The following is a 26,616-nucleotide window of genomic DNA, read 5'->3' as shown; positions in this document are numbered from 1 at the left end:
TGTGGTGACACGCTTGCGCTTAACTACTGAATTCAGCCCCCCCACGTTCCATGATAAGAATTTTAGGGTATTAGGCGTATTTGTTGTGGTGTTAGTGTTGTTGGGATTTATCATTGTGTTAGCCTATGGCCGTCCGGGCGTGATTATGTGTTAGAAGTTGATCCTGTATCTGTGCACCAGTCCCCGTCCCAGCAAGCGGGGTAAGTGCGAAAAGTAAGAGGGGTGTTTCGCCTGGGCGAGGAGGGAGAGGCCAAGAGAGAGAGCAAAACATAACAAAATTCAAACAAAGCATTTTGACAAACAAATAGTGCTGTAACCACCAATTTCTAACTTTTCCTATTGGAAACCAACCAATGACAGGCATCCTCTTCTTTGAGGTGCGCGTCTAATATATTCAAAGATGTAACATGTAATTAAATGAACTTAACTAAGAGGTACAATGGGATTCCACTCCCATGTGAGATCATATATCTGCTTATTTCCATAAAATCTTTTTTACCATCTGTTTTTTTTTTTTTTTTTATAGAAATATCCTTTGTGTGTGGCTTTCGCCGACTATCTTAGGGCAGATTCTCTCCAGTTTGTATGACGTTAACATTCTTGCATCATCTATTTGGAGGGTGGGCTTCGTCAGCTTGTATGGCAAAATGGGTTTTGGCTTGTTGGGGGTCGATAAAGTAGCGTGCCTGTCCCCCGTCCTCAACCCTTAATTTTGCAGGATATAATAGTGCAAATTTTACATTGTGATTGTGCAGCCAGCGGCAGACCTCTGCAAAATCCCGTCTTTTTTGCGTTTCTGTGGCCGAAAAGTCCTGGAAGATCAGGATCTTAAAGCCATTCACCTCCAAAGAAGGGATTTTGCGGTATGCTGTAAGGATTTTGTCTTTCATTCTGTAGTCTAGAAACTTAGCAATGACTGGCCTTGATCTGGCATTCTGGGCTGCTCTGTCCGGGCCTATCCTGTGCGCTCTCTCTACATATGGGAGTATTGTCGGGTCTGAAATCTGTAACTTTTCAGGGATAGTTACTGTGATTAGGTCCACAAGGGATTGGCCTGTAATCTGCTCAGGTATCCCCACATATCGTAGGTTGCTCCGTCTATTACGATTTTCCAAATCGTCTATTTTGGCCAGTAAAGATTGCACAGTGTCGGATTGGGATGTAATGTCCCTTTGCATACTATGGGTTTGATCTTCAATGTCGCTAACCCTGCTTTCTACTGTGGTCAGTCTAGCAGAGTTGGTATCAATTTTGGCCAATGCTGCGTCGAATGAGGACTGGAGAGTGTCTAGTTTTTTCTCTAGTTGTGGCATGAGAATTTTAGAGATTTCATGGGCCATGTCTACTACCGCAGACGGGGCCTGCAATGTGGAGAGGTTTGCAGATGGGTTTTCAGTGTTATCTTCCAGTTCCTCACTATAAGACGGGGATGGGAGGGCTTGTTTTCCCTGTTGTTGAGTTTTTTTGCCCATTTTTTTGGGTGTAGGGTTTGTATCAGGAGTGGTATGGATTACCTTGCGAAGGTATCTTTCCATGCCCTGGAGGGCTACTCAAGAATAGGGGTTTGTCTCGCTAGGACTTAGAAGATTATATGGCAAGCAGAAGAAATCTTATGTGAGGCGTTGTGGGAGTGGTAATCCCATGCGGTCCGCCGCGGTTCAATGCATTTTATAATATGGTAGCATAGTTAATATGTTATGGGCTTTGGTAGAATAATAAGTCATGGCTTAAAGAGGCCGTAGACTTTGTATGTTTAGTATATTAGGTTTAGCTATAATATGCGTACAGTTATGCTAGGAGCCTCGCTGAGAGGATGTTGAAAGGGGCCACCTCGTGTCCAAGTTTTACCAGGCTGTATTCACCAGTGACTCATTTAAAAGAATAAGTAAACAGTTTTTATGATACTAGTTCCTTCTAAGGATTACCCGCGGTCCCGGGCAGACCCTGTGGCGGGAAGAAAAATAGTATAGAACAAACAATTCTTGAAGATATCTAACTGTAACCATATACTTTCTACCTCGCTTCAGCTCCTATTAGTTGAATTGCTTAAGGTATTTGTAATACGAGTAAATTCCCCTAGAGGGCAGCAGAGTATAGGCAATGATCATATATGGTCCATTAGTGAGAAAGATGTTAGAAAGCAGCGCCCTGCGTCTGTCTCCATACACACTGGTTAGTGGGCAGCCTAGAGACTGCCTTGTCCCCTTGCAGCCACTGTAGCTAGACGTCACCTTGAGTGACAGCTTACATAGCAATTAGCAGGGAAGAGCCACCTGACCCTGCTGGCAGCGTTTCCTTCTTGTAGGAAGTGATAGTGTGCCTCAGCGCGTGTGTGACATCCTCCATGCCTGTTTGCAGCTCCACGTGCATCGGAGCGCGTAAGAGCAAGTCCCGCTGTACTCCCGTTACAAGCGTGTCCTTTATACAGGGAGATCCATCATCTGTGGCAGTAGCGTCGCTGGGAGAGATACCGCAGCGTAAACCAGTCAATTGCCATCAACCCTGCACAAGCTGAACGCTACAGATAAGTAACACCCGTAATTGTGATTCCTGCATCAGTTGTATTGCACCTGAAGTTAACCACTGAAGTACTGTTGTATTCTGCAAGCTTATCATTTGAACAAATCTCAAGCTGGTTACATCTTCTAAAGTGTGTCGTCTAACAGCCACACAGCACGAATATATAGACACTCTGCCAATAAAAGAAAAAGCATGAGAACACACTGTTCTACCAGGTACCTTTGTGCCTTATCAAACCTGTATTCTGCGGTAGAGTTCCTTAGAGGTTCAGTTTATGATTAGCTTTGCCGGTATTATACTTGGCTTGATTATGCCGCAGTTTTTAAAAGTCCAGCAAAGAGGTTGGGCGTTGTATGCGGGCTTCCAAATAGGATTAACAGTATACCGTTGGATTAATAGGTGTCAGTATCATATAACTATGAAAAGTAGTCCCGGTGCTTCTTATGGTATATGGGTGTCTTGTGTGGATTCTTTCCACGATGGGTATTAAGTTCTGGGTCACCAGAGGTTATCAGTCAGGGTCCAATGTTCCAGTACCTTTATGGGGAGGGTGTGAGGGGTAAAGCCCCCCTGGTTGCTGTGGGGGGTTTGGGCATGCTGGGGGGTGTTGTTTTGATTCCAAATAGTGTCCCCTCTCTTTTCCGGCGTGTTAGCTGGCACAGTGGGCTAAGTGGTTTGCAGATCCCCTGGTTTTCCTCACGTGGAGGGCCAAGGGGTATTTAGGTAGGGCTCAGTGACAGTCAAGCGGGGCTCACCCAGGTCACTGTGATCACAGGTCTCGGGTCATGTGTCTGTGGTTGTGCCGCAGGGCAATAGGGAGAGATAAGGGGAAGGGGGGGAGGAAGGGCGGGCTGGTGGATAGGTGACCGGAGGGAGGCCCAGGCAAGGGTTAGGGGGTCTGGGTTTGGGTTGTTTTTTATTACCGTCTCCTTGCCGCTGCTCCCGCCGTCTCTTTCACCTCTCTTGCTGCAGCCAGTGGGGGTTGAGCCGGCAGATATTTTCGGTCAGGAGGGGGTCCCTCTTGTAGTCTGGTGTCGGTGCCTCTGCTCCCGCCGCTTCTGGGAAGGTCTCTCTGCAGCCGGCCGGTCAGTGGAGGTTGCGCTGTTCGGATCGTTGCCCGGCAGGTCTTCTCAGCCTGGGGAGGGTCCCTCCGATCGCTCGGTGTCTGCGCTTCTACCTCCGCTGGGTGCTTACCCCGCCGCCGTCTCCCTATCAGCGTCCGGACCGCCGCCTGGCAGACCCCCACAGCTCGAAGGGCACTCCCCTGGCTCCCCGGCCTTGGCGCCTCCGCTCTCCCCGCCTGCGTTGTCCTCGGCCACCTCCAAGATGGCCGCGCTCTCCTCCCGCGGCCGCAGGTCAGTTGGAGCCGGGTGTTCCCCGTACCTTTTCTGTTATTCGGAAGGGTCTTCTGGGGGGATGCCGGTAGTGAGCCGCACGTCCCGGTGATTTCGCGGTAGTTGACGTTTCGCGGTCTGTGCCCCTGTCGACTCCCGGTAAAGGGGGGGGGGGGGAGGCACTGCTCTCGGGTCCGGGGATGCGGGGTTAAGTCGCGGCTGTTCGGTTTGTCCCCAACCGGGGATCAAGGTTGCAATGTGGGGATGGCTGGTTTGTATCCCTATGGCTTGCTTGATAGCACGCCAGGTTTCGCGCCCAGGGCTGGGCGGTCATGCAGGCCTCCGCTTGTTCGGGCCAGACTCCGGTGGCAGGATAGTTTTTAGCTCCTCAAAGGGTATTTGCAGGATCAGTGTAACCCCTGCTCCTAAGATATTTCATTAGGTAACCCTTGGGTTTGTTATATTAGGTGATGGGGATGGATGAATTTCTTCTCGACAGAGGAGCTGGTTAAGATGCGGCCGCTCTTGGCGCCCCGCCCACCGGAAGTCCCCATCTGAACTACATTGTATAGAAGGAGTGTTGTAACATATAGTAAAAGGCTAATGCGTAATGTGTATTTTTAAATGTTGTTATACAAAAATGTGCAAAAGGAGCTCTTGGCTCCAACTGTGCATGCAGAATGGGTGTCCCATGCATATCGTAGCTACAGTATATTGTGCAGTGCTTGTCACATATTTGCGTCTATCTTTCTACTTATTCAACTTAAATGTGTATCTCTGAATGCCAGTGTACCACATGTGGAATGGGTATGGGTCATAGGGTCGACTGTATGAAGAATGACATACATTAGGTCTACCACTAAAGGTTGACAGGGCTTAGGACGACAGGGTCAGAATGTTGATACAAGCATTAGATCGACAAGGAGAAGGTCAACCCTCAAAAAGGTCCACATTAGTTTTTTTTTTAAAAATCCACGAATTTCGACATAAGTCAATATGGACACTGGGATGTGTAGTTCACTAACATCTGGAGGGCCGGTGTTGCCCAGCCCTGCCCTAGTGGATGGTAAGGTATGAAATACCACCTGTCAGCAGAAGTCGGCTTCAAAACGTGAACAATTCATGTCGACCTTTTGATTGTCCACCATCCCATTGTCGATATAATGCTTGTGTCAACCTTAGCCATGCCAACCTATTTCATGTGTCATATAGAAGATAGATACGTCACAACTGCGCTCAGCTTGTATGTACTCTATGCTAGGTCCAGGTGCTGCTAGTCTCATAAAGGGTATCCCAGTCCCTTTTAAATAGATATGAGGATAGTTTGGGGTGAGATAGCGCTATCCTGTTTGTATTGGTGTTCTGCAAGTGTGTATATGAGCAAGGAAAGGAGATTGAAAAATAGATGTATAAACAATGTCAGATTTATTGAAGTCAATATATCAGGAATATAATCCTATGCAAGCAGCTAAAATGTGGTATCCTGGTTATGCGCTTATACCAGACTCTGATACAGGGGTGGTGGAATGGTGCTTACCCTAAGGGTAAGGGGGGGGTTTTGGGTACCTCTGTGGGTACTTAATTGGTGTTTTAATTACACCTATGAGGGGTCCCCCAAACGGGGATTCCTGTGGCAAGTGTCACCAGAAGAGTGTTCCCAAACGGGTATTTCAGAATGTCTGTACTAGACTTCTTTAGCTACCGTAGGCCCTATAATAGAGCCTACGGTCTCTCCTGGTGATTTGTCCCAGGAATGGAGTCTGGGTGAATGGGTGGATATGTCTGTGTTTGTCAGCAGGGAGGTGCCTTATGGGCTTCGGGCGATTCTGGTGAACCCCCTTACAATCTCATAGGTGTATTAACCTATGCCCTCTCTGCCTAAACACTGTCCGAATAGAGTAAGTGTCTCAGTTATAATACGCTGAATCGCCCGAAGGGTAAGCACCATTCCACCACCCCTGTATCAGAGTCTGGTATAAGCGCATAACCAGGATACCACATTTTAGCTGCTTGCATAGGATTATATTCCTGATATATTGACTTCAATAAATCTGACATTGTTTATACATCTATTTTTCAATCTCCTTTCCTTGCTCATATACACACTTGCAGAACACCAATACAAACAGGATAGCGCTATCTCACCCCAAACTATCCTATTTCATGTGTCAACCTAAACCGTGTTGACCTTTAGTGGTCAACCTAATGTATGTGGACCTTCATAGTGTTGAATTAGCTACGGTATCCCATGTGGAAAATGTCTGTTTTCCATTCTATTTTACATAGCAGACCGTACAAACAATCTACATTCACCATATTATTCTTTTAAAGAAAACAGACAAGGAGTTCATTGTGAAGAAGGTAAAAGGTTTATGAACAGAAGTACTGGAATATCTAATAAAGTTGACAAATTAGGATCACCTAGAACAGGTCTGGCCAACTGGTAGCTCTCCATCTGGGACTTGTAGTCTCACAACAGCTGGAGAGCCACAGTGGCGTCTCGTACCTTATTGGGGGAGGGGGGCTGCCTCTGACCGCAGCGTGGCCCTCCCCCTGTCCCCGCCGCTGCTGCCTCCCGTCCCAGTCCCGGCGCCTGTGTGCTGTGATGATTGACAGGCGCCGGGACTGGCGCATGCGCAATACACACGTGTACCGCGCATGCAACAAACTTCTATGGGCTGCTTGGGCAGCAGCCCATAGAAGCAATCTTAGTCCCGGCGCCTGTACAATGTAAGTTACAGGCACCAGGATCAGCGCGTGTGCAGTACCGGTATAGGTACTGCGCATGCGCATCTGCCGTTTTTGCACGGCAGCCTGCACAAAGGCGTCCCGGAGGGAGGTAACACCTCCCAATGGGACTGCCTTTTTGACTGGCAGGTCGGACTTCCAATTGGAAGTCACTGCCAGTCACAGTGAAGCCAGAGCAGTCTCACAGACTGCATCTGGCTTCACTACAGTGGCGGATTTTACCTGGGGGGGGGGCTGCAGCCCTGCAGCCCATAGGTAAAAACCGCCACTGGAAATACATCACCCAGTACTGTACTGTGGGTGTCACAGCCTGGCCTGTATTCACTGCGAGATCCGGGTGTTGTGATTTCAGTGGCTAGCCGACACCACCCGCCATCAGCCAATAGCAGCCTTTCTTCGCGTTGGTGCTGCTATACATTAGAGATGCAATGTGATTGCCTACTGCTGTATACAGCGGGGTGGGGTGCGGGGGATGTAGTGACACAGTGTGTGCGGTGTGGGCTCCCCTTGACTTAGGGGCCCGTGTGCACCGCACCGTACACTGCACCCATTATAGAGCTGTTTAAGCCCTTAGTGCCTAACCCTAACTGTACCCTTAGTGCCAACCCCCCCCCTGCCCGCCCCACAGCCTAACCCTTCCTCCCTGCAGCCTAACATTAATGTTTCCATGAATGCATAAATGCACTGTAGTACAGAGTTGCCTACCCAAGTGGAATAGCCCCCCGATCACAGCGTCCTCCCCCCGACTACGGCGTTTAAATACCGCAATCCACAAGTCTCCGAGGAGGGGGCAGGATGGATGTAAAATGTCAGAATCGCGTCATTTTAACCCCGCCTCCTCCATGGAGATCTGCAAATTGGGTTATTTATTTTCTGTCATGGGGGTGGGGCTTGATGACATCAAGCTCAAACCCCCCCCCCCCCCCCCCCCCTCTCCCCTGACGTGCTGTTGAAAGTACTACTAGAAAAGTAGGCAAACCTGCTGTAGTCAGGGCCGGTGTAAGGCTTCTCAGCACCCTAGGCAAAACTTCAACCTACTCCTCCCCCCCCCAAAAAAATAATTATCATGTAGTCCTCCCAGCCCCCCCGGGAAGGTGGGCAAGTCCCCTGCTTTCCCTGGAGGCCCTCTGCACCCTCCCCTTTGCCACCCACAACAGAGTACAAGGAAGAGGGGGCATGGAGGTGAGGTCTTAGAAGTTCCACAGTCACATTAAGTACAAATAGGATCCTCATAGACATCCTTGATTTTTTTAATTGCAGACTTGATGGCGCCCCCCCAGATCCCGGCACCCTAGGCAGATGCCTAAAGCTGCCTAATGCTAAAGCCGGCCCTGGCTGTAGTACTGATTTTACACTGCATTTACAAACTGAAGTTGTTTTTTTTTTATTGCCCCCCCCCCCCCCAAAAAAAAAAAAAAGATTTGTGGATTATTTGTAATATAGTGGATCATTTATCAATCTGCAGTTGCAAGACTGATTTTTTTTGTAAATTTTTTTTTATAATTCTGATAGCTGCAGTTTTGAAGTTCCTATAATTCTCTGGCAATGCAGAGGAATAGGCGTACAACTCAAAACTAGTCCACAGTTAATACTATACGGTGTAGGTAACATTTTGAAGGTAAACATTATTTATTTTATTTATTACCAGTTATTCATATGGCACACACATAGCCCTCAGCGCTTTATAGAGAATATTTGAACATTCACATCATTCCCTGCCCCAAGCAAATTTAAATACATTTTTGTGATCCAACTGATTAAATAGCTCAAAATATAATCGTTTAAAATACAATATAAATTCATACCAATAGTCCACCAAATATGGCACTCCCATTAGTCCGGCTGTTGAAGCGATAGTCACAATATGGCCATGATTATTCTGCATCATTGATGGCAGGAAGGCCCGAGTTGTCTGGTTTAAGAAAGAACATATTTCACTACATGACACTACCCGTCACACAATTTCAGTTAACACAACTCAGACATTCTTTTTCTTTTTATTAGAGCTGCCGTGTTACTGGATTTGCACAATAATGTTGACATTCATCATACTTGATATACTTAATTGTCAACATGATAGAATGCTAACAGGCTGTCCCTGGTGGCCCAGCAGTCACTCACCTGCTTCAGATGGCACTGGTGTATCTAGCGGTGGCTCCCAAGTCCCGGTTGTCATGTATGGAGCACTTCCTGTGCAGACACCTGACAGACCACTATATTTCCCCTCTATTCCTAAGCCCTGCCTCTAACCTGCCCTCACCCCACAGCCTAACTCTATCTTCCCTCTAGTACCTAACCCTGACCTTCCTGTCCCATAGCCTATCCATAATGTAGATATTCTGAGATTGTTGACATTTCCACATGTCATGTTCACAGAATGTCAACATTCTGAGGATGTCAACATGTTGCCGTCTACCATTGTAAAGCGCAACGGAATCTGCTGCGCTATATAAGAAACTGTAAATAAATAAATAAATTTTAACAATATCTACATCACAACTATCTACATTGTAGACATTATATGGGTTATTCTGGTTGATATGCTCCAATGTGAATTTGCATCCTTGCGAGTTAACCAGATCCTGCCTTGCTAATGGTGGTACGCCGGCGCCACCATTTGCAAGGGCGATTTGCTCACAGGGCTTGCAAATGGATGTAACATCCATTCGCAGGCTTGTGGTATCCGCCCACATCATTCGATGGTCGGGGACCATCGAATGATGGCGAAGGTGCATGCATATAAAAATGACTCTGAAGTAACTTATATATGTGTGGATGCTCGGGGGTAAGTGGGCGGGCAGCTGATATATATATATATATGTATATATATATATATATATATATATATAGTAACAGACACACATTGTTTACGTAAAATTTGTATAGGTGAGAGACCGTTCTACACTCACCCAGAAGTGAGCAAGGATGTTAACTTCAAATATCTTCTGAATTTGGTGATCCTCTAGTGACAATAAGTCTGCACAGGACACAATCCCAGCATTATTTATGAGGATGGTGACATCTCCCACTTCCTGTTTGACCTGGATAATAATAATAATAATAATAATAATAATAATAACAACAGTAATAATAATAAGTAAATACACATTTTGGTTTTCAATTAAAACAGTCACTCCACAATCATATTGGGGGAAATTTACTAAGACAGGTGTTCTATTTCACATGGAATATTGCTATGGACAACCAATAAGAATCTCCTTCTTATTTATTTAGCACCTTTTAGAAGATAGTAGATAGTATCTGATTGGTTGCCCATAGCAACATCCCATATGATATAGAACTCCCATCTTAGTAAATTTCCCCCATTGTGCCTGGGTGTAAACAAATGCTGTACAACACTGCGAATATACTGCTAATAATCTCCAGGAGTTGCGTAGTACATTGGTTCTGCATTATTTTCTGTTCTGTAACCTAGAATGGGAAGACCACATTCTGGTAGGGCAGGAAAGCACATATGAGAGCTGTATTGGCAGGGCACCACAAAAATGCATACCCTGGCTCTGCCCTAATGTACAATGATGTGAATTATGCAATTGAACCAGGGCAGTTTGGGCAACAATGATAATGTTGCTAGCAGCATTTCCTGCCACACTAGCCCTGAACCTACCTTTGAGCACCTACCTTTCAGCCTCTCTATTTGAAGGACCTTCTCAACACCAGTTGGCTAAATTGTATGTTTGCCAAAGTTATTTTACTTTCCACCCGGACCAGACCTTGGGACCAATCTGCAACTTACCATCTGCCACTAAGGATTGATGTCTCCACTCCAAGGACTCCCTCTGCCAGATGTGAGGTATTACTAAAAGCGAGGTCCTATACCTGGAGAATGTCAGAGACTACCGTATGGCAAATCCATCATTCATTTTCCCCATATAAAGAGGTCAATTATAGTAAAGCAAAAACACAAGCCACTGGTCATCAAAACCATGTTGCCCTGTAGATGGTTGTGATTCTGTGAGGAGACCTGGAAAATGTTAACTGTTGGTAGCTCTCGAGGACTGGGGTTGGCTACCACTGGGCTAGATTCTGTGATGGCAGTAATAGTGGTAACAGGATTGGCTGAAAGTAATCATGTTGCTGAATCCAAGATGGCCACGACCATTCCTGGAGAATGGAGTGAACTCTGGTTTGTATGCAGCGTGGCTGCGGCCTGCAGTAACGGCAAAGAGCAGTACTATGGAACACAGGGAGAGGCAGCCACATATGCGACAGGGCAGAGCACCAAAGTATTACTGAGAGCGCTACAGTATGGAGCGCAGATGTGCCAAAAAGATGCCAGACTGTCCGCAGTATGTATGTATGTCTAGATTCACCCTCCTGGGAGCAAAATGCAGATCAAACCTAGAGGGACACTTGGAAGATAGGATAGTGTTTGTAACACCTGGATTCATGACACTTTCTTAACCAATCAGATTCTATCTATTATATTCTAAGAAGTATAATCTGAATTTTTGCTATGGGCAACATGCCATCTTTAATATAACTGCTACCTTAGTAAATTTACCCCTATGTTTTTTTAAATATGAAAAAAAACAGTTAAAATGATGTAATGTTTTTTGTTCCTACAGTATTATTAACCTCAATAACATGCATTTCCAGTTTGATCACTACACAGCTCACAATATACTTCACCTATATTGCCCAAAGATTAGGTTAAAAAAACTGGACATCCAAGAAATGGCTTTTTTGGTCTTTTGGTATCACAATGGTTTTCTTTTTATCACAGGCAAGAACGGCTGCAACATCATCCAATGCTAAATAGCATGAGATACAAATATCCCTATCATCTTGTTCCACTTCCACACTAGCATCCTCAATTTCTATCATGTCATTATTTTACTTATACTGCTCATCCCACATTTGCAGATGGTGCAGAAATGGTGGAAGGAGGTGAAGGTGGCTTCTCTGTCAGTAAACTGTGAGAAATGTCAGACTCACACATAGCTAACATGGACATCCCTAGCCTCGCCTCAAGGATTTGTGAACATGCAGTTTGTGTCAATAAAATAAAGTTTTGGGCTGTTAATGCTGCCCCTGTATTTTATTAGGAGGTCTGGGCCAGCCTGTAATGTAGTCCTGGACAAAAAAAAACACCACCACCAATGTGCTGTGTACCAAGGGTTAATGCTGTCCTTATATATATATATTAGGAGCTCTGGGCTACTCTTTGGATACTGAAAAGCCACCACCAACATGCATTTGCACAATTAGTAAATGCTCAGTACAACCTATATCAAACTAGCTCAGTCAGTATTAACACTAAAAAGTAAGGGACAAGTGGGTGCCACGAACTCACAAACAGTGTGTGATTGTGTGCTTTGAATCTTGATTGTACGGCAATCTATTTTATTCTCTATCTCTGTGTACTGAATGCCAACACCTCCAGCGGTTTGGTGTGAAATGGCACTAGAATCACACTGGGTGGGACTTATATCAAACCGAAAACACACAACATCCGATGATGGAAAGGTGGCATTTTGCCTTGTTTTGGAATCTGAGCAAGGCAGGAAAACCCAAGCTGATGCTTGGAATTCCCTCAGAAAGCACAAGTTTAGTTGGCCTCAGTGTCCTCCGCACATCCCTGATATACTGTATAGTGATATACTGTATAACAATAGAAATAAATAAGTAGACCCCATACACTACACAACAGGCTCTACCACCGATAACATTAATGATATCATTGGTAAGCCCGGGTGACCAATATTGTGCGTACACACTGAGTGATATTGATAAATTATATTGTTAGTGATGTCACCCAACCCCCGCTGACAGCATGCCTGGTTGATTATATAGTCAACACATGCTGCACAGATGATGGGGAAAGGGGTTAGTGATTAACGATGTGAACGATTTTTTTAAATATATTGCTCAGAAATGGACAAAAGGAGCAATTTCTTCTAAAAAGTAATCTATTGTGTACATCGGTTTTACTCATATTTTGCATGGGGAAGTATTCCCTTCTGTTGTTATCTTTTTACCTCATAAACAGTTGCATTGTTCTTTTACCTTATCAGCAGCTGCATTGATATCCTCGCGTTTGCTGCAATCCACCACATATGAGTAAACTTTGGCTCCGATCTTTCTGCATTCTGCAGCAGTTTCCTCAACACCATTCTGCCAAAATGTAAAAAAAAATTGTCATTAGCAATAATTATTAAAATAAAAATATTGTTCAACAGTAAACGGTGGTCCCTTCCCCTGATGATATCCTATATAGGCGGCTGCGATAAGGGTCATGGATTCATATAAGTGCTTTGGCTTCACAGGTGGGTTCCTTGCTCTGTGGCCCAAACCTGTTTTAGCACTCTGGGGATCTTGGAGATGTTAACTGCCTTCAGGGAGCGCTGTAGCAGCAGTGCCGACTCCTCCATAATGATAGGAGCCAGGTGCTGCACGTTATGTTACAGTGCAGCATCTGGCTCCTATCACTGGGCAGGACCCCACATTTTGGTTACAACCCCTTGTGACACCAACAACAATGCAACAGTATACAGTTTACAGTTGTAGGCCTATTTAATGAAACAGGTGTAGTACACTTTTGGCTGCATTAATTAAAAAGGTAAAATGGCTGGCAAAAGAATTCATACAGTTTTGACCCGCAGGTGTATAGCATACAGTATTTGTTAAATGCCCCACAAAATCAGTGAGACTTCCTAAACTGAGGGCGTTCTCCCTCAATAATCTAGAAAACTTTCTGATGCTGAGCTGTGTGTTCATCAATCACTGCATAATATTTTTGTTTTAGTAAATTTGTCCAGCTCACATTTCCATTATACTGTAAGTACTGGAAATGTGATCTAAAAAAAAATGTGAATTAAAGGTTTTGAAGCCGTTTTTCAGAAACACAGCTCCAAAAGCCTTTTAAAGTCTTGAGTACCAACATCTCTGTGACAGATGTGCAAAATATCCACTAAAAATGCCAGCGTTGCTCACATATGTTATATCAATTTAAAAAAAAAATGTTGTGTACAAAATGATTATATTTCCTATGTCATTATGATGAATGAAAATGTTTGCTTGCCAATGTTCACACCTATTTTGACAAATTCACTTGGCATACAAAACATTAATACATTCAGGTGATACTAAAATAATAAATAAAAGCTTGCCATGCTTTGGGGCATGGTGCCTCGGCACACTATTACTATGCCCATAGTAATAGTAACGTATGAAAAACCACCTTTTTTGAGAAAAAAAAAACAGGAAAAACTCATTTTGACCTAATGCTCATGTGGACCTAATGATTATGTCAACCTAATGCATGTCGACATTTCATGTATCGACCTAGTATATGATGACCTATAGTGGTCGACCTAATAATTGTCGCCCTAATGCTTGTAGACCTAGAGACTGCATCCCATTTGGGGACGGATTCAGACCTGATTGCTGATCTGCAAAGTTGCCGATGACTGTGAGCAGATCGACATCACCCAGACAGAATGAAAACCCGCCCCGGGGAAATCTGCAAATGAATTGCAAAAATATCACAGATCGCTACCCACTTGCAAATCCATATGCAGTTCATGAACCGTCAAATGATTTTTCCAGTCTGCGCAAATGCATACCTCCCAACTTTTTTAATTGAAGAATAGGGACGCCGTGCGAGCGCCCGAAAAGGGGGTGTGGTGTATGCAAATGAGGGTGTGATTTATGCAAATTAGGTCGCATCCCCGCTTTCGGCCACTGTTCCACTGAATATTCTGTCAGATTGGGGGGGACTCCCAACTGCCCCCCCCCGCAGCGGGACACTGCCGGCCACGGGAGGGACGTGGGAAAGTCCCCAAAAACCGGGAGGTTCCCGTGTTCAGCTGGACAGTTGGGAGGTATACAAATGTGAGTAAAGGCCCCCAGTCACTACCTCGCATGCGATACCCCGTACCCCGCTATCCAGGCTCGGACTGGCCTGGGGGGGAACCGGGGAATCCCCCGGTGGGCCCCGGTGATTTCGGACCCCGCCCACTTGTTTAGGGGGGCGGGGCTATTGCTCTTTATTTCCCCCCGCCGCCACAGTATCAATATGACGGCGGCTGCAAGCAGGGCAGAGGAGCTTTGCCTGGGAGCCTGTCACGCTGCGTCGTGCGTCGTACGCCACACGCCACGCCACAGTTGACCCGACTCCCGCCGGCGCAGCACAGGACTCTGCACGGGACGGGAGCAACTGCCACCAGGGCCCCAAATACAGATCCCCGCCTGCAGGATAAGAACTGCGGGGGTAGATGTCCTGAGAGGAGACCTCCCGGCTGGTGAAGAGGGAGCTGCTTGCTTTTGGACCCCTTTTGCAAAATGGTAGGTAACTAACCTAACCATTTGCTGTATTAACTTTTTAATATTCCCTCTTTTTTTTTTTTTTTTGAGGGGTATGTGCTGTATTGTGTGTGTGTGTGTGTGGGGGGACCTATGTGCCACATTATCTGGGTAGGGAGGACCTATGTAATGTACTATATGGGGGCCTATGTGCTATACTATTTGAGTGGGGGACCTATGTAATGCACTATATGTGGGGGACCTATGTGCCATATTATCTGGGTAGGGCGGACCTATGTGCTGTACCATATGGGGGGGGGGCTATGTGCTGTACCATATGGGGGGGGGGGGGGCTATGTGCTGTACTATATGGGGCCTATGTGCTGTACTATTATCTAAGTGGGGGACCTATGTATTGTATTTTTATTGAGGGCCTATGTGCTGTACTATTTGAGTGGGGGACCTATGTAATGTACTATATGGGAGGGCCTATGTGTTGTAATATTTGAGTGGGATGACCTATGTAATGTATTTTATTGGGGGCCTATGTGCTGTGCTGTGCTGTACTATTATCTGAGTGGGGGGACCTATGTAATGTATTTTATTGGGGGCCTACGTGCTGTGCTGTACTATTATATGAGTGGGGGGCCTATGTAATGTATTATATGGGGGGGCCTATGTGCTGTACTAATATCTGAGTGGGGGGCCCTATGTATGTAATGTACTATATGGGGTGCCTATGTGCTGTGCTATTTGAGTGGGAGCACCTATGTAATGTATTATATGGGGGGGGGGGGCCAAAGGCGAATCTAAGAGGTGGTCCGGGGGTGCACCGGACCACCCATTAGACCACCAGCCACTTCAAATTTAAAGAAATGACAGCCGGGCAGAAAAGAGCTGTGTGCTGCCTGGCTGTTTAGTCTAAGGCAGTGGTTCCCAAACTGGGTGCCGTGGCTCCCCCGGGGTGCCTCGGGACACTTGCAGGGGTGCCACGGGTTGGTGGACCTGGACCAATTCAAATTATTTATAATTATTTATGGACAAAACTAGTGTCGGTGGCTGCCAATCATAAAATATATGTACAATCACAAGCAAATCCTGCCCTGTACCACATAACTGAACCTAAGAAGCACATTTAAACACAATCTACAGTACTTCATTTTATATGTATTTTTTGGAGCCTAGGGGTGCCATGGAAAAATTCTGATACTCTAGGGTGCCGTGATTCGAAAAAGATTGGGAACCCCTGGTCTAAGGAATTGCTTATTGCCAAGGGGGATGTCTCACGCCGCTGGACTCACCCAATTGAAAGAAATGACAGCCGGGCAGAGAGCGATGTATGCTGTCCGGCTGTAGTCTAAGCAGTGGCATCGATATTTTCAATTTTCCCTTTGGACCGCCGGCAGCCAATCAGGAGTCGTATTGATAGCTGCTCCTGATTGGCTGCCAGACCCCAGCGCGAGAACTGAAAATATTGATGCTCCTGCAGAGACTACAGCCGGGCAGCGCACATCGCTCTCTGCCCAGCTGTCATTTATTTAAATTAGGTGAGTCCAGCGGCGTTTAACATCCCCTCCTAGGCAACAAGCAATAAACAGCCGAGCACAGCGCTCTCTGCCCGGCTGACATTTCTTTCAATAAAGTGAGTCCAGCAGCGCGAGACATCCTCCCTTGGCAACAAGCATGTATTCCCACATGGCATCGAGCATGAAGCCCCCTTGTTATCGAGCATGAACCCCCTAGCAATGAGCACGTAGGTAAGCGGCACTTATGTGTCAAATATGTAATGAGCATAACGTTTTGTTATATAGTATGTAATGGGCATTATGGTGTGTGGCCTTATGTGTAATTGGCATTACGGCATGTTGATTTATGTGTAATGGGTATTACGGAGTGTGGTCTAAAGTGTAATACCACGCCCCATTTTGTTATACCACGCCTCCGTCCCATGAGGCCACGCCCCTCTTCCGCCGCACGGCGTCGCCGCGCAAAGGTCCCGCCTACTTTTTACATAGTGTGTAGCCACCGCTCTCAGGTCACAGCCACACCCCTTCAAAAAGACCACGCCCCTTGGTGGGCCCCTGTGAGTGCATTTCCCTGGTGGGCCCTGCATGCCCCAGTCCGACACTGCCGCTATCTCACCTGGCGGGTGCCGGGGGACAGGATCACATATGATACCTTGTATGCGATCCTTTTGCATACAATGTATCATATTGGGGTCTACGGGCTGTAACAAGGCACGTGGGAAAGCGCCTCACGTTGCAATCGATGAAAAATTACATGCGGCGTGTCACTTTTTATGCGATCCATAGCAGCAATGCGTTAGATTCGCATAAAATGTGGCCATATCTCACTAGTGGATGGCCGCCTTAGGTGCATGTCAAATTTTTTCATGTGTTGACCTTTTAATTGTTGACCAATAGTGGTCGACCTATTTACTGTCAATGTAGACACTGTCCACCTAATGACGCAGGATAGTCACATTTCCTTAAAGCTTGTAGAATGTCCTGTGTGACTGGAAATGTCACTTTCTGCTAAATAAACATTCTATGGCAGGGGTGGCCAACCTGTGGCTCTTGAGCCACATGTGGCTCTTTGCTTAATGAAATGTGGCTCCTGCAGCAGTGGCACTGCTGCTTGCCTCCTCTGATGCTACATTTATGTGTGCTCGATGTGATGTTATGACATCACGTCGTGGGAGGAGCATGCTATACCCAGCATTAGGGAGAGGGAACAGAGACCACAAGGGTTGAGAGGCTGTGTGCGGCGACTGGACGGCAGAGAGGTTGCAGTGGCCAGACTGCAGATTAGGTATGCGGCTGCAAATGGGGTGTGGAGGCTGTCTGCTTAACTTTGTGAGTCATTTTTTTAACACTAAAATAAGTGAAATCAAACATTGATCTGTTCTGCAAGGATTACTGCAAGTAGCTTCACATAGAAGCCAGAATTGTAAAAAATTACTGAAAACAGGGATTGTCAAATGTCCCAATAAAAAAAAATTACAGCAATGAGAAAATTTAATAAAGTTTTTTTTTTTATTGGGAAGATTACGTAATTGTGTATTTTCAATGTGCTTGTCTAACAAAAAACTGGTTTGACTCAAGGTCATGCTCCTACAAATGTAATTTCAAAGACACAAAAATGGGGTATGGCCTTGTGCCAGCTAGGCCACGCCCATTTTCTACATGGTATCGGCTCTTTGTCTTACCATAACATATTTTTGGGCTCAATGCTTCTGATTGGTTGGCCACCCCTGTTCTATGGCATATATTCAATGCCGTGGGCGAGCGGTGACTGCAAACAGGACTTTTTGCTCGCAGTCACCGCTCACCCTGTCAGTATTCAACTGACCCCCCTCATACGCAAATTCCCCCTCGCTCCGTTTTTTGAGCGAGGGAGAATTGGCGTATGTGCCTCCAAAAGCTGCGAGAATTGAGGCTAATTACAGCGAGTTTGCTGCACTAGCCGCGGCTCTCGCAGTTTAGGGGAATCCTCGCCGTTCTGTGACGGCGAGGATTCCCCCGGAACGTTGCATAGTGCGAGCGGCCGGCGCGGGGGTTAAACTGCGAGGATCACTGGTTTTCTGCGATCCTCGCAGTTTAACCCCCTCGCCGGCCGCTCGCACCGGCATTGAATACATGCCTTTGTGTGAAAGTATCATTCCTGGAGTGACCTTTTCTTATCCTACATTCATCACTTGTGGACAGCTACTGTTCTTTTTTTACTACATAGCCTGAGGTATGTCTTATGTATATTGATACATATTTTTCTACAGTACAAATGTTTGTACATTTTATTGTTTATTTATATAAACAGTAATGGCTAACCTTGACACCAGCTGTTGTTGAACTACACATCCCAGCATGCCCTGCTACAGTTTTACTATTTGGCCATGCTTAAACTGATGCAGGGCATGCTGGGATGTGTAGTTCAACAACAGCTGGATTGTCAAGGTTAGCTATCACTAATATAGCGCCTTCATATTACGCAGCACTTTATAGACAATATTTAATCACTCACAACAGTGCCTCTTCCAGTGGATCTTCCAATCTAGATTACCTCCGTAATTAATAAACTCACTCCAGAGTTTCTTTTTTTCCCCAATGCTAATTAACATATACTGTATACTAAGAGAATACAAAAGTTATTGTTGTAGTTTAAAATTTTACCAGCAACTGATCAACAGGCAGAATAGGCTACAGTTCAGGGCATGCCGGCCGCAAAAGATGTGTGGGCCCTTGGGCAAAGCAATGCACTGGGGCCACTATCAGGTCCCTCCTGTGACCCCATGTGCCGTAAAGTAAGCTACTGTTTTGCAGCATCCCTTTACATCCCTTTACTGTACTAGTGGTCACAGAGCAGCAGGGAGCCCTGAACACTGGTAGACATCATTGGAGCACTGATCGCTGGACCCTGTGGAGGTGATTATTCATTTTTTTTATTCTGCCCCTTTATCTACCTAATGTCAGAGAAAGTTCTGCAGGACCCCCACTTGGCAGTTGAAGCTGGCGTTATTATTGGCGTTATTATTTTTTTTACATTTGGCCAGATCGCATTTCCGATTATAAAGGTTTGGAGCAGTTTTTCATGGGGGGAGATGCTTTAGGTTGGGTTGAAGCTGCCTAAGGGGCAAAGTTGCCTACCCTTCTGCATTGTGCAGGAGACTCCTTGAAATAACAGCACATTCCTAGACACATTTATTTTATTGAAGCGCAAAAAACTATTCAATAAAAATAGTTTGTGCATAGAATACAATATATACTGTAAACACATGATAATTCGTCAAAACACCAAAACAGTACATTCTACCAATGCAGTAATAAGGCAAAGGTCTTTGAGCAAAAAGACATAGTAAATCAAAGGGGGAAGAGACAAATACATATATCATAGCGTGGCGGGATTAGGTCCACGCCCACACCAATACTCCCATAAAGAGCAATCCCAAATAAAAACATAATAATCAATTCGCTGCTGCTGCTCATGCGCATAAATGTTTATGCACATGCACAGTTGCACAACATCGCTCCCCTGTGGGAAAACACAGGGGAGCGAACCAACCTGAATTAGGGCCAATGTCCACAGTTGTGCTGCTTATACACAGGGTTGGTGCTTGAATTAGGCAGCTTTAGGCAGTTATCTATGGGCACCGGAACCTGAGGGCCGGTCCGCTGTCACTGCCTGGTGGAAAAAAGACAATGGCTTCTGCAACATCTGCCACTGCTTCAAGATACCTGTTGACTGCACTACTAGCCTCTCTGACCACTAACCTCCGTCCACCGGCCAGCTACCACTACCCTCTGTCCGTGCGCCTGCCTGTGCGCTACCCTCCACCCGCCTGGCGTCCACTACCCTCTATCCACCCGCTAGCTATTGCTACCCTCCCTCTGGCCACCTGCCCTGCTTCCAGCAGCCCCGCCTCCCAGATCCACACAGTCAGCAGGCGGCCACGGCCAGAAGCAAAGATGACTACCTGGGATCCCCAGACATGGACGGGGCGTCTGGCAGTGTCTGCCAGGAAAGAGGTCTATGCATATACATACATAATATACCCCTCACAGTAGGTGAATGTGTGTGTGTTTGTGGGGGGGGGGGGGAGAAGACAGACAGTTTGCCTAGGGCACTGAGGAACCTTGCACCGACCCTGCTTGTACACATCTGTCTCTGTCACTCCAGCAGCTCACTGTCTATGTCCCTCAGAAACTCTATGCCCTGTGTCCCTCCAGCCCCCTGTCTTCACCAAGCACAGAGCCTGCTCCTCTTAGTGTCTCTTGATCACTTCAGCAGCAGTAATGGCATGACATCACATATGTTGTGCCAGAAGAAGAAGTGACTGGGGCGGGTTTTCTCAGCCTGCCACAGCGCGCCACAACCCGGTGACCAGCCCCACACCTCAGGAGGAGTTCCCAGCCGGCGAGCGCTACCAACAGGAGTTGGCAACGGCAGCAGATAGCCAGGTATCTCGTCCCTTCCCTGGTCACCCTTGGCAAACCCGGACACCCCTACTCACCCCTGGCAGCAGGCACCGGTGACACCCCGATCTGCCCACAGTAGAAGGAAGCCAGTCCTGACCCCACACAGCACACGGCCAAGGCCGGCCCTTACGTCCAGGCTAACTCCTGCTGCACATTTCAAGTGCAACACAGGAGGTCACCCCAAAGGGGACCTGCCTGTCACTCTAACTTGAGGACAGTTCTCCTTAACCTTGTCCCCTGTTTAAAATGCCTGCTAAGGCCATTTTGGGATTGAGGCTACCGTTACAGCCTGTTTTCTGCTCATAACAGGTGGTTACCCTAGGGAAAGGGAATCTGCCTGTCCCTCATATTTGAGGACCGTTTTGCCATTTGCGCTTTTGGGGTTCTTTCTGAGTTAGTGTGCATACTAAAATAGGGCCCTAATCTCTCATGTGAGGATTTTCCTTCGTGGGACCTTTCTTCAAGGTCAGTAACTCCTTTGCTTGCACATGGGACTACAGTTTAGTGTATACAGGGTGCGTAGCGCCACCTGGCGGACATTTTGTGGTACAGTGTTACATGTGCAGTAAGGTGTCCTAGTGATGTAACATCATTCTCTTTAATGTCGTTCTCTTTAATATCATTCTATTTAAATGTATTTTCCTTCCGTATCGTTATTGCTATCATGTCATTTATTGTGCAATTGGTCTCTCTTTAACGTGGTCATTGATTATTTACTGCTTTAATTATTGAATGCTGCAAAGTGACTGTTTTGTATGTTGAACCTTTTATTTGCTACTAGTACATGTGTGTAAATGCATTACAGCAACCAGTCCTTGTGCCTTCAAATAAATATTTGTCGCTGCTAAAAGTGATTACTCTTTTGTGGGCCTTTCCTGGAGGATTTCATTCCCTGCCGTAGGCTCTACTCAACTGAAAGGGCCGTGAAGGATCCAGAAGCTGTTGCCATCATCAGGTCCAGACTCAGGTGCCATCTTTTACCGGTCTGTTACAGGGGCATTTGTCACAGAAAAGCAGCTGAACAACACACCCTGCACTGAGCCTTAGTACATTCTTAACTAAGCACATACAGATGAAGCGCCTCTCATTTTTGCTGGCGATGCGCCAGCACCAGAATCTGGCGGTGAGGCGCCCCATCTGACTGAGACACGCGTGCGTCTCACACACACGCGAGACTCAGTTTCCCGTTGGCGGAGGGTGCAGAGAGGCGGCGGGGACCCGGGATGACGGCCGGCGAGGCGGCGGAGCCCCGTTGTAAGGCGACGCGCGCGCATCTCGTGCACGTGGAGCCCCTTACGGCGGCTGGCGGGGGATGGCGGATGCCGAATCTTCCACCATCCCCTGCAAGAGCGAGACCCGCTCCATCTGTAGCTCACGCATCATATGACAGCACAACACTCGATTATCACATTTTTAAAATTCCATGAAAGGCTGCCACATACAGTTTGTATAGCATGTTTTACATCTCTGGAACGGACCTGCAGCACATCTTGCTAATGAACATTATTTGGATGAAACCAGGATCTACAATACTATGGGCGGGATGCACTAATGCAAAAATGTGGTAAAAACTCTGTTATCGTATTTTTGTGTGCTCTAATGCCCCACTGCGGAGGGTATCGACAGCTTTATCTGGCAATACCGTGTAGAAGCCTATGGGCTTCTCTCCGCAATGCTGTGTAAGGGATCCATCAATGATCCCTCCCAGCATGCCCCACTGCCAGGACGTTACTCTGTGCAGGAGCAGAGGGACTCCCAGGTCTCAGACCCAGAGGTCCAGAAATGGAGCCGCATCGCAAGGGCGAGCTCTTATTGCAAGAGCTGTCCCTTTTTTTACACATCGCATATGGTAGTGCATATGCGATAAGTAAGAATGTGGTAGCTGACAGAGATGGGCGGCGGACGTTAGTACATCCGACTCTATGTCCTTGGATGCAGTTTGAATCAGTAATGCAGTAGGAGGCATGGCATCTTCTTCTGCACTACCATATTAATGCTATCGCTACTGCTTCCATGTAGGCAGCAGCAATAGCACCTGCAAGTACATCTGAGTCAGGCCCCCTTCCCTATCCCTAAACTATTGACAGTTGCAAGTTTTTAAATAGGTCACTACATACACTTGAACATTAATAAATAGGTTGGATAGATTATCTGCCCTCCACTATAAATTCACATAGGTACAAATCCAACATGCTCCTATGAATTCACCCTTACGACGTGGATTCCACTGACTGTTCAGATTTATAAAGTTCAGTGAATGACAGGAAGTGGACACTACAGATAATGGCAGTAGCAGGCACATATAACAGGAAGCAGTGGGCCAATAATGGCTGTGATGGGTACATAACAGGCGGCAGCAGGCAGGCAATGGGCAGGCACATTGGATAAAATTGACATATAACGGCAGTAGTGGGCACATATAAGGCAGGCACATTACAGGACACAGCTGGCAGATGATGGCAGCTATGGGCACATTATAAGAAAAGCGGGCAGATAACAGCAGTGGCGTAACTACCAAGGGTGCATAACAGGTAAGGTAAAATAGTGAGCAGATAAGATTAAGTGAGAGCTGGATAGGCACAAAACTATTTAATTGTCTTTGGTTTTTGTGATGGTAGTAATAAGATAGAACTATGCTAAGCTGATCCTTTGAGGGGGTTTGGTTGTTTATTAATTGGACCTATCAGAGTAGATAGGGGAGTTAAGTTAGCGGGGTATAATAGGTAATTTGAATATGAGCATTGAGCATTTCCTTTTGGGTGCTCAGAAGCCCACCCATACTCCCTCTTGGGGATCTCTCTGAAATGTAATTCTACTTCTGGTGGCAAAGCGCTTTTGACCAGCAGGCCACATGGGGCATAAGTGGTAATTTAGGTGTACCCACCCTTTTTGGCTAGTTATTTTGGGACGTGACCAAATCATGCGGCGTGGTCACCTCTGGTGATTATCCAAAATTTTAGAGGGGGTGAAACCCCCCCCCACCCCGTTTACAGTTTCAAACCACTTTAAATTGAGGCATTTAAGTCGCCACCATTATTAGTATTTTTTAATTGGCTAGAGCTGTCATCAAGCATTTTCCTTGCCACCCCTTACCAGAAGGGTAATTCCACTTATAAATAAATACTTAATGACCTTTTAAACGTATGCAGTGGTTGTCTGTGTCTTTATTTGGACTGTGTCTTTTATTTTAGTGAAAAACTAGCTTAAATATGGTTATTTAAGGGTTAATAACAGTAAATCAATACAAGCCTTAAAGGAAAAAGCCACTAAGGATCTATAACAGAAGAAGCAGACAGATAATAGGAAATATAAAATGGTGACTAGAAAGCTACACTGATTAGGGCACAGTGGGACTAGTAGTTTCCCAGCAACAATTCTGCACCTCAGAGACATTCTGTAGGAGACCAAAACAATTCCAAGTCACCTCACCTTATTAATATCCCACAAAACAAGAACACTGTGAAGTTTGGCAAACTCCGTAGCTGTAATTCTTCCAATGCCATGTCCAGCTCCTGTAATCAGCACGATTTCCCCACTCACATTTTTCCTTTTCAGGGGAATAAATAATTTCACAAAGGACTCCAAGTACGAGTAGATGATAGTGAGCAGCAGCAGGGGGATCTCAAGGACAACATTCATAGTGCTCAGCAGAGTAATTACTACAGAACAGAGAAGAAAACAGAGAGAGTTATAGCTGAGGTCACTGCACCAAGGCTTGCCAATTTACAGTTAACTCACTCATTACCAACTGTATATAATAGTATATGGTGTTTCTATAATATTACTATTTGTCTTAATAAATAATATTACATAACTATTTGTATCTGTATTGTAATAATGGTAAAAAAGAAATAAAAAAAACACTTTAGTGCCTGCAAATGTTTTTAACTCTTTCATGACACTTTTTGGGTATGAGTGAAAACCGGACCAGGACAAAACCCCGGACCGGACAACAAACTTTGCATTTTGGAGCTTGTAGCTTCTGGTCCGGGGGTGTCCTGTCCGGGGGGCTGTCTGTGACACCTGTCACCAGGTAGAGGAGGAGGGGTAGAATAAAGCCTCCCTGTATGGTCCGGGCATGTAGCAAAAACCGGATGGTCTGGACCACACGGGGAGGCTGTAATCTCCCCTCCCCCATGTCCCTGGTGATAGCTATTATAAGGACCCCTGGACAAGACACCCCCCGGACAGGACACCCCCCGGACCGGACCCTACAAGCTCCGGACTGCAGATTTTGATGTCCTGTCCGGCGCTGCGGAGTGTAGTCCGGGTCCGGTTTTTACATGGTCCCCACCGCGGGACTATGTAAAAACCGGACCGGACTAGACTCCGGACCGCCGGACAGGACATCAAAATCTGCAGTCCGGAGCTTATAGGGTCCGGTCCGGGGGGTGTCCTGTTCGGGGAGTATCTTGTCTGGGGGGGACCCTGTGATAGCTATCATCAGGGACATGGGGAAGTGGTGATTACAGCCTCCCCCTGTGGTCCGGACCGTCCGGTTTTTGCTACATGCCCGGACCATACAGGGAGACTTTATTCTACCCCTCCTCCTCTACCTGGTGACAGGTGTCACAGGCAGAATCCCCAGATAGGACACCCCCGGACAGGACTTTCCCCGGACCGGACGCTACAAGCTCCAAAATGCAGAGTTTGATGTCTGGTCCGGCGGTCCGGGGGTTTTGTCCTGGTCCGGTTTTTACCCATACCCTGCACCACCGATTAAAGAGGGACGGTGGCAGCCTGGAGGGACAGACTAGGTGAGTGCCGAGAACGTATATATGAACGGCACAGTGCCAGGACATTACCTTGACTCTATACTACTGCCTGCCAGCACTACTGAATTGTGTGAACACTAAATGCAGGATTATTTACAAGCAGATGCCAATACCTGGCTAAAATCGGGGAATGATTCATAAACCACCGGAGATAATATATAAAAACTTTGTCATTTCCTTCTGTCTGCCCGGCTTGTTATGATAGTCTTTATATCCATCAAGAGACACTGCCATTTCATAAGCTGACGCAAAGCCTTACAACTGAATCTAGATGCAATTAACAATTCATCAATAACCCTGTAAAAGGACAGATAACATATTTGGAATAATTGAACGTTTAAACATTTATTGGCAATTTTAGTCAATGTGATATTTACCTTTTATATATGTATTGTCTGTATGTTTTGTGTGTTAATGAATTTTAATATATTGTTTACCTTTAGAGCACCCCACGCTTTTTTTCTGTTTTTCTACTTTTTTGAAAAAAAATGGAACACATGCACGCATTTAAAAATTAGGGGGTGTGGCTATGTGACCATGGGGTACAGATGGAGCCTTCTTCAACTAGCCTTCTCTGGAGAGCCATGGTGAGCCATGGTGAGCCAAGGCTTATTATCATTTATTGTTCCCAGCTGCAATACAATACATAGAACAATACAGTAGGGTCCGACAGCTCTGGCTCACTCAATCCTATTAAAGGGACAGATGAGGATGGCTCTATCTGTATGACCGTGCAGGATAGCCACGATTTCAAAATACGCACTCAGGGGTGAATTTATGAAGCTTGGAGAAGTGTTATCTATCCCCATAAAGAACGTTATGAGCAAGGTGATAATGGTTCAGCCAATCAGCTCTTACCTGTCAATTTACATATTGTAGCTGATTGGCTGAACCATTATCACCTTGCTCATAACGTTCTTTATGGGGATAGATAACACTTCTCCAAGCTTCATAAATTCACCCCTCATTTCCTATAGCTGTGAGGTCATGCCCAGCGCG

At 46.1% G+C, this 26,616-nt stretch overlaps 1 protein-coding gene across 1 annotated transcript in view; it reads right to left on the bottom strand.

Moving 5' to 3' along the window:
- Nucleotides 1-24,516, bottom strand: part of LOC146064376 (estradiol 17-beta-dehydrogenase 11-like) — a 45,785-nt gene extending 21,269 nt beyond the window's left edge. Inside the window, exons 1-4 of the mRNA XM_083177815.1 lie at nucleotides 24,272-24,516; nucleotides 12,633-12,740; nucleotides 9,512-9,643; nucleotides 8,408-8,514 (exon numbers count right to left, since the gene is read on the bottom strand). Coding sequence (XP_083033941.1) covers nucleotides 8,408-8,514; nucleotides 9,512-9,643; nucleotides 12,633-12,740; nucleotides 24,272-24,481 — 557 coding nt within the window. The 5' untranslated portion in view covers nucleotides 24,482-24,516. The remainder of the gene's footprint in view (nucleotides 1-8,407; nucleotides 8,515-9,511; nucleotides 9,644-12,632; nucleotides 12,741-24,271) is intronic.
- Nucleotides 24,517-26,616: the final 2,100 nt, after the last annotated feature.

The sequence above is a fragment of the Crinia signifera genome, chromosome 1, assembly GCF_055691185.1.
Source record: "Crinia signifera chromosome 1, ASM5569118v1, whole genome shotgun sequence".
Taxonomy (NCBI): Eukaryota; Metazoa; Chordata; class Amphibia; order Anura; family Myobatrachidae; genus Crinia; species Crinia signifera.
This window is presented reverse-complemented; position numbering and strand designations above follow the sequence as displayed.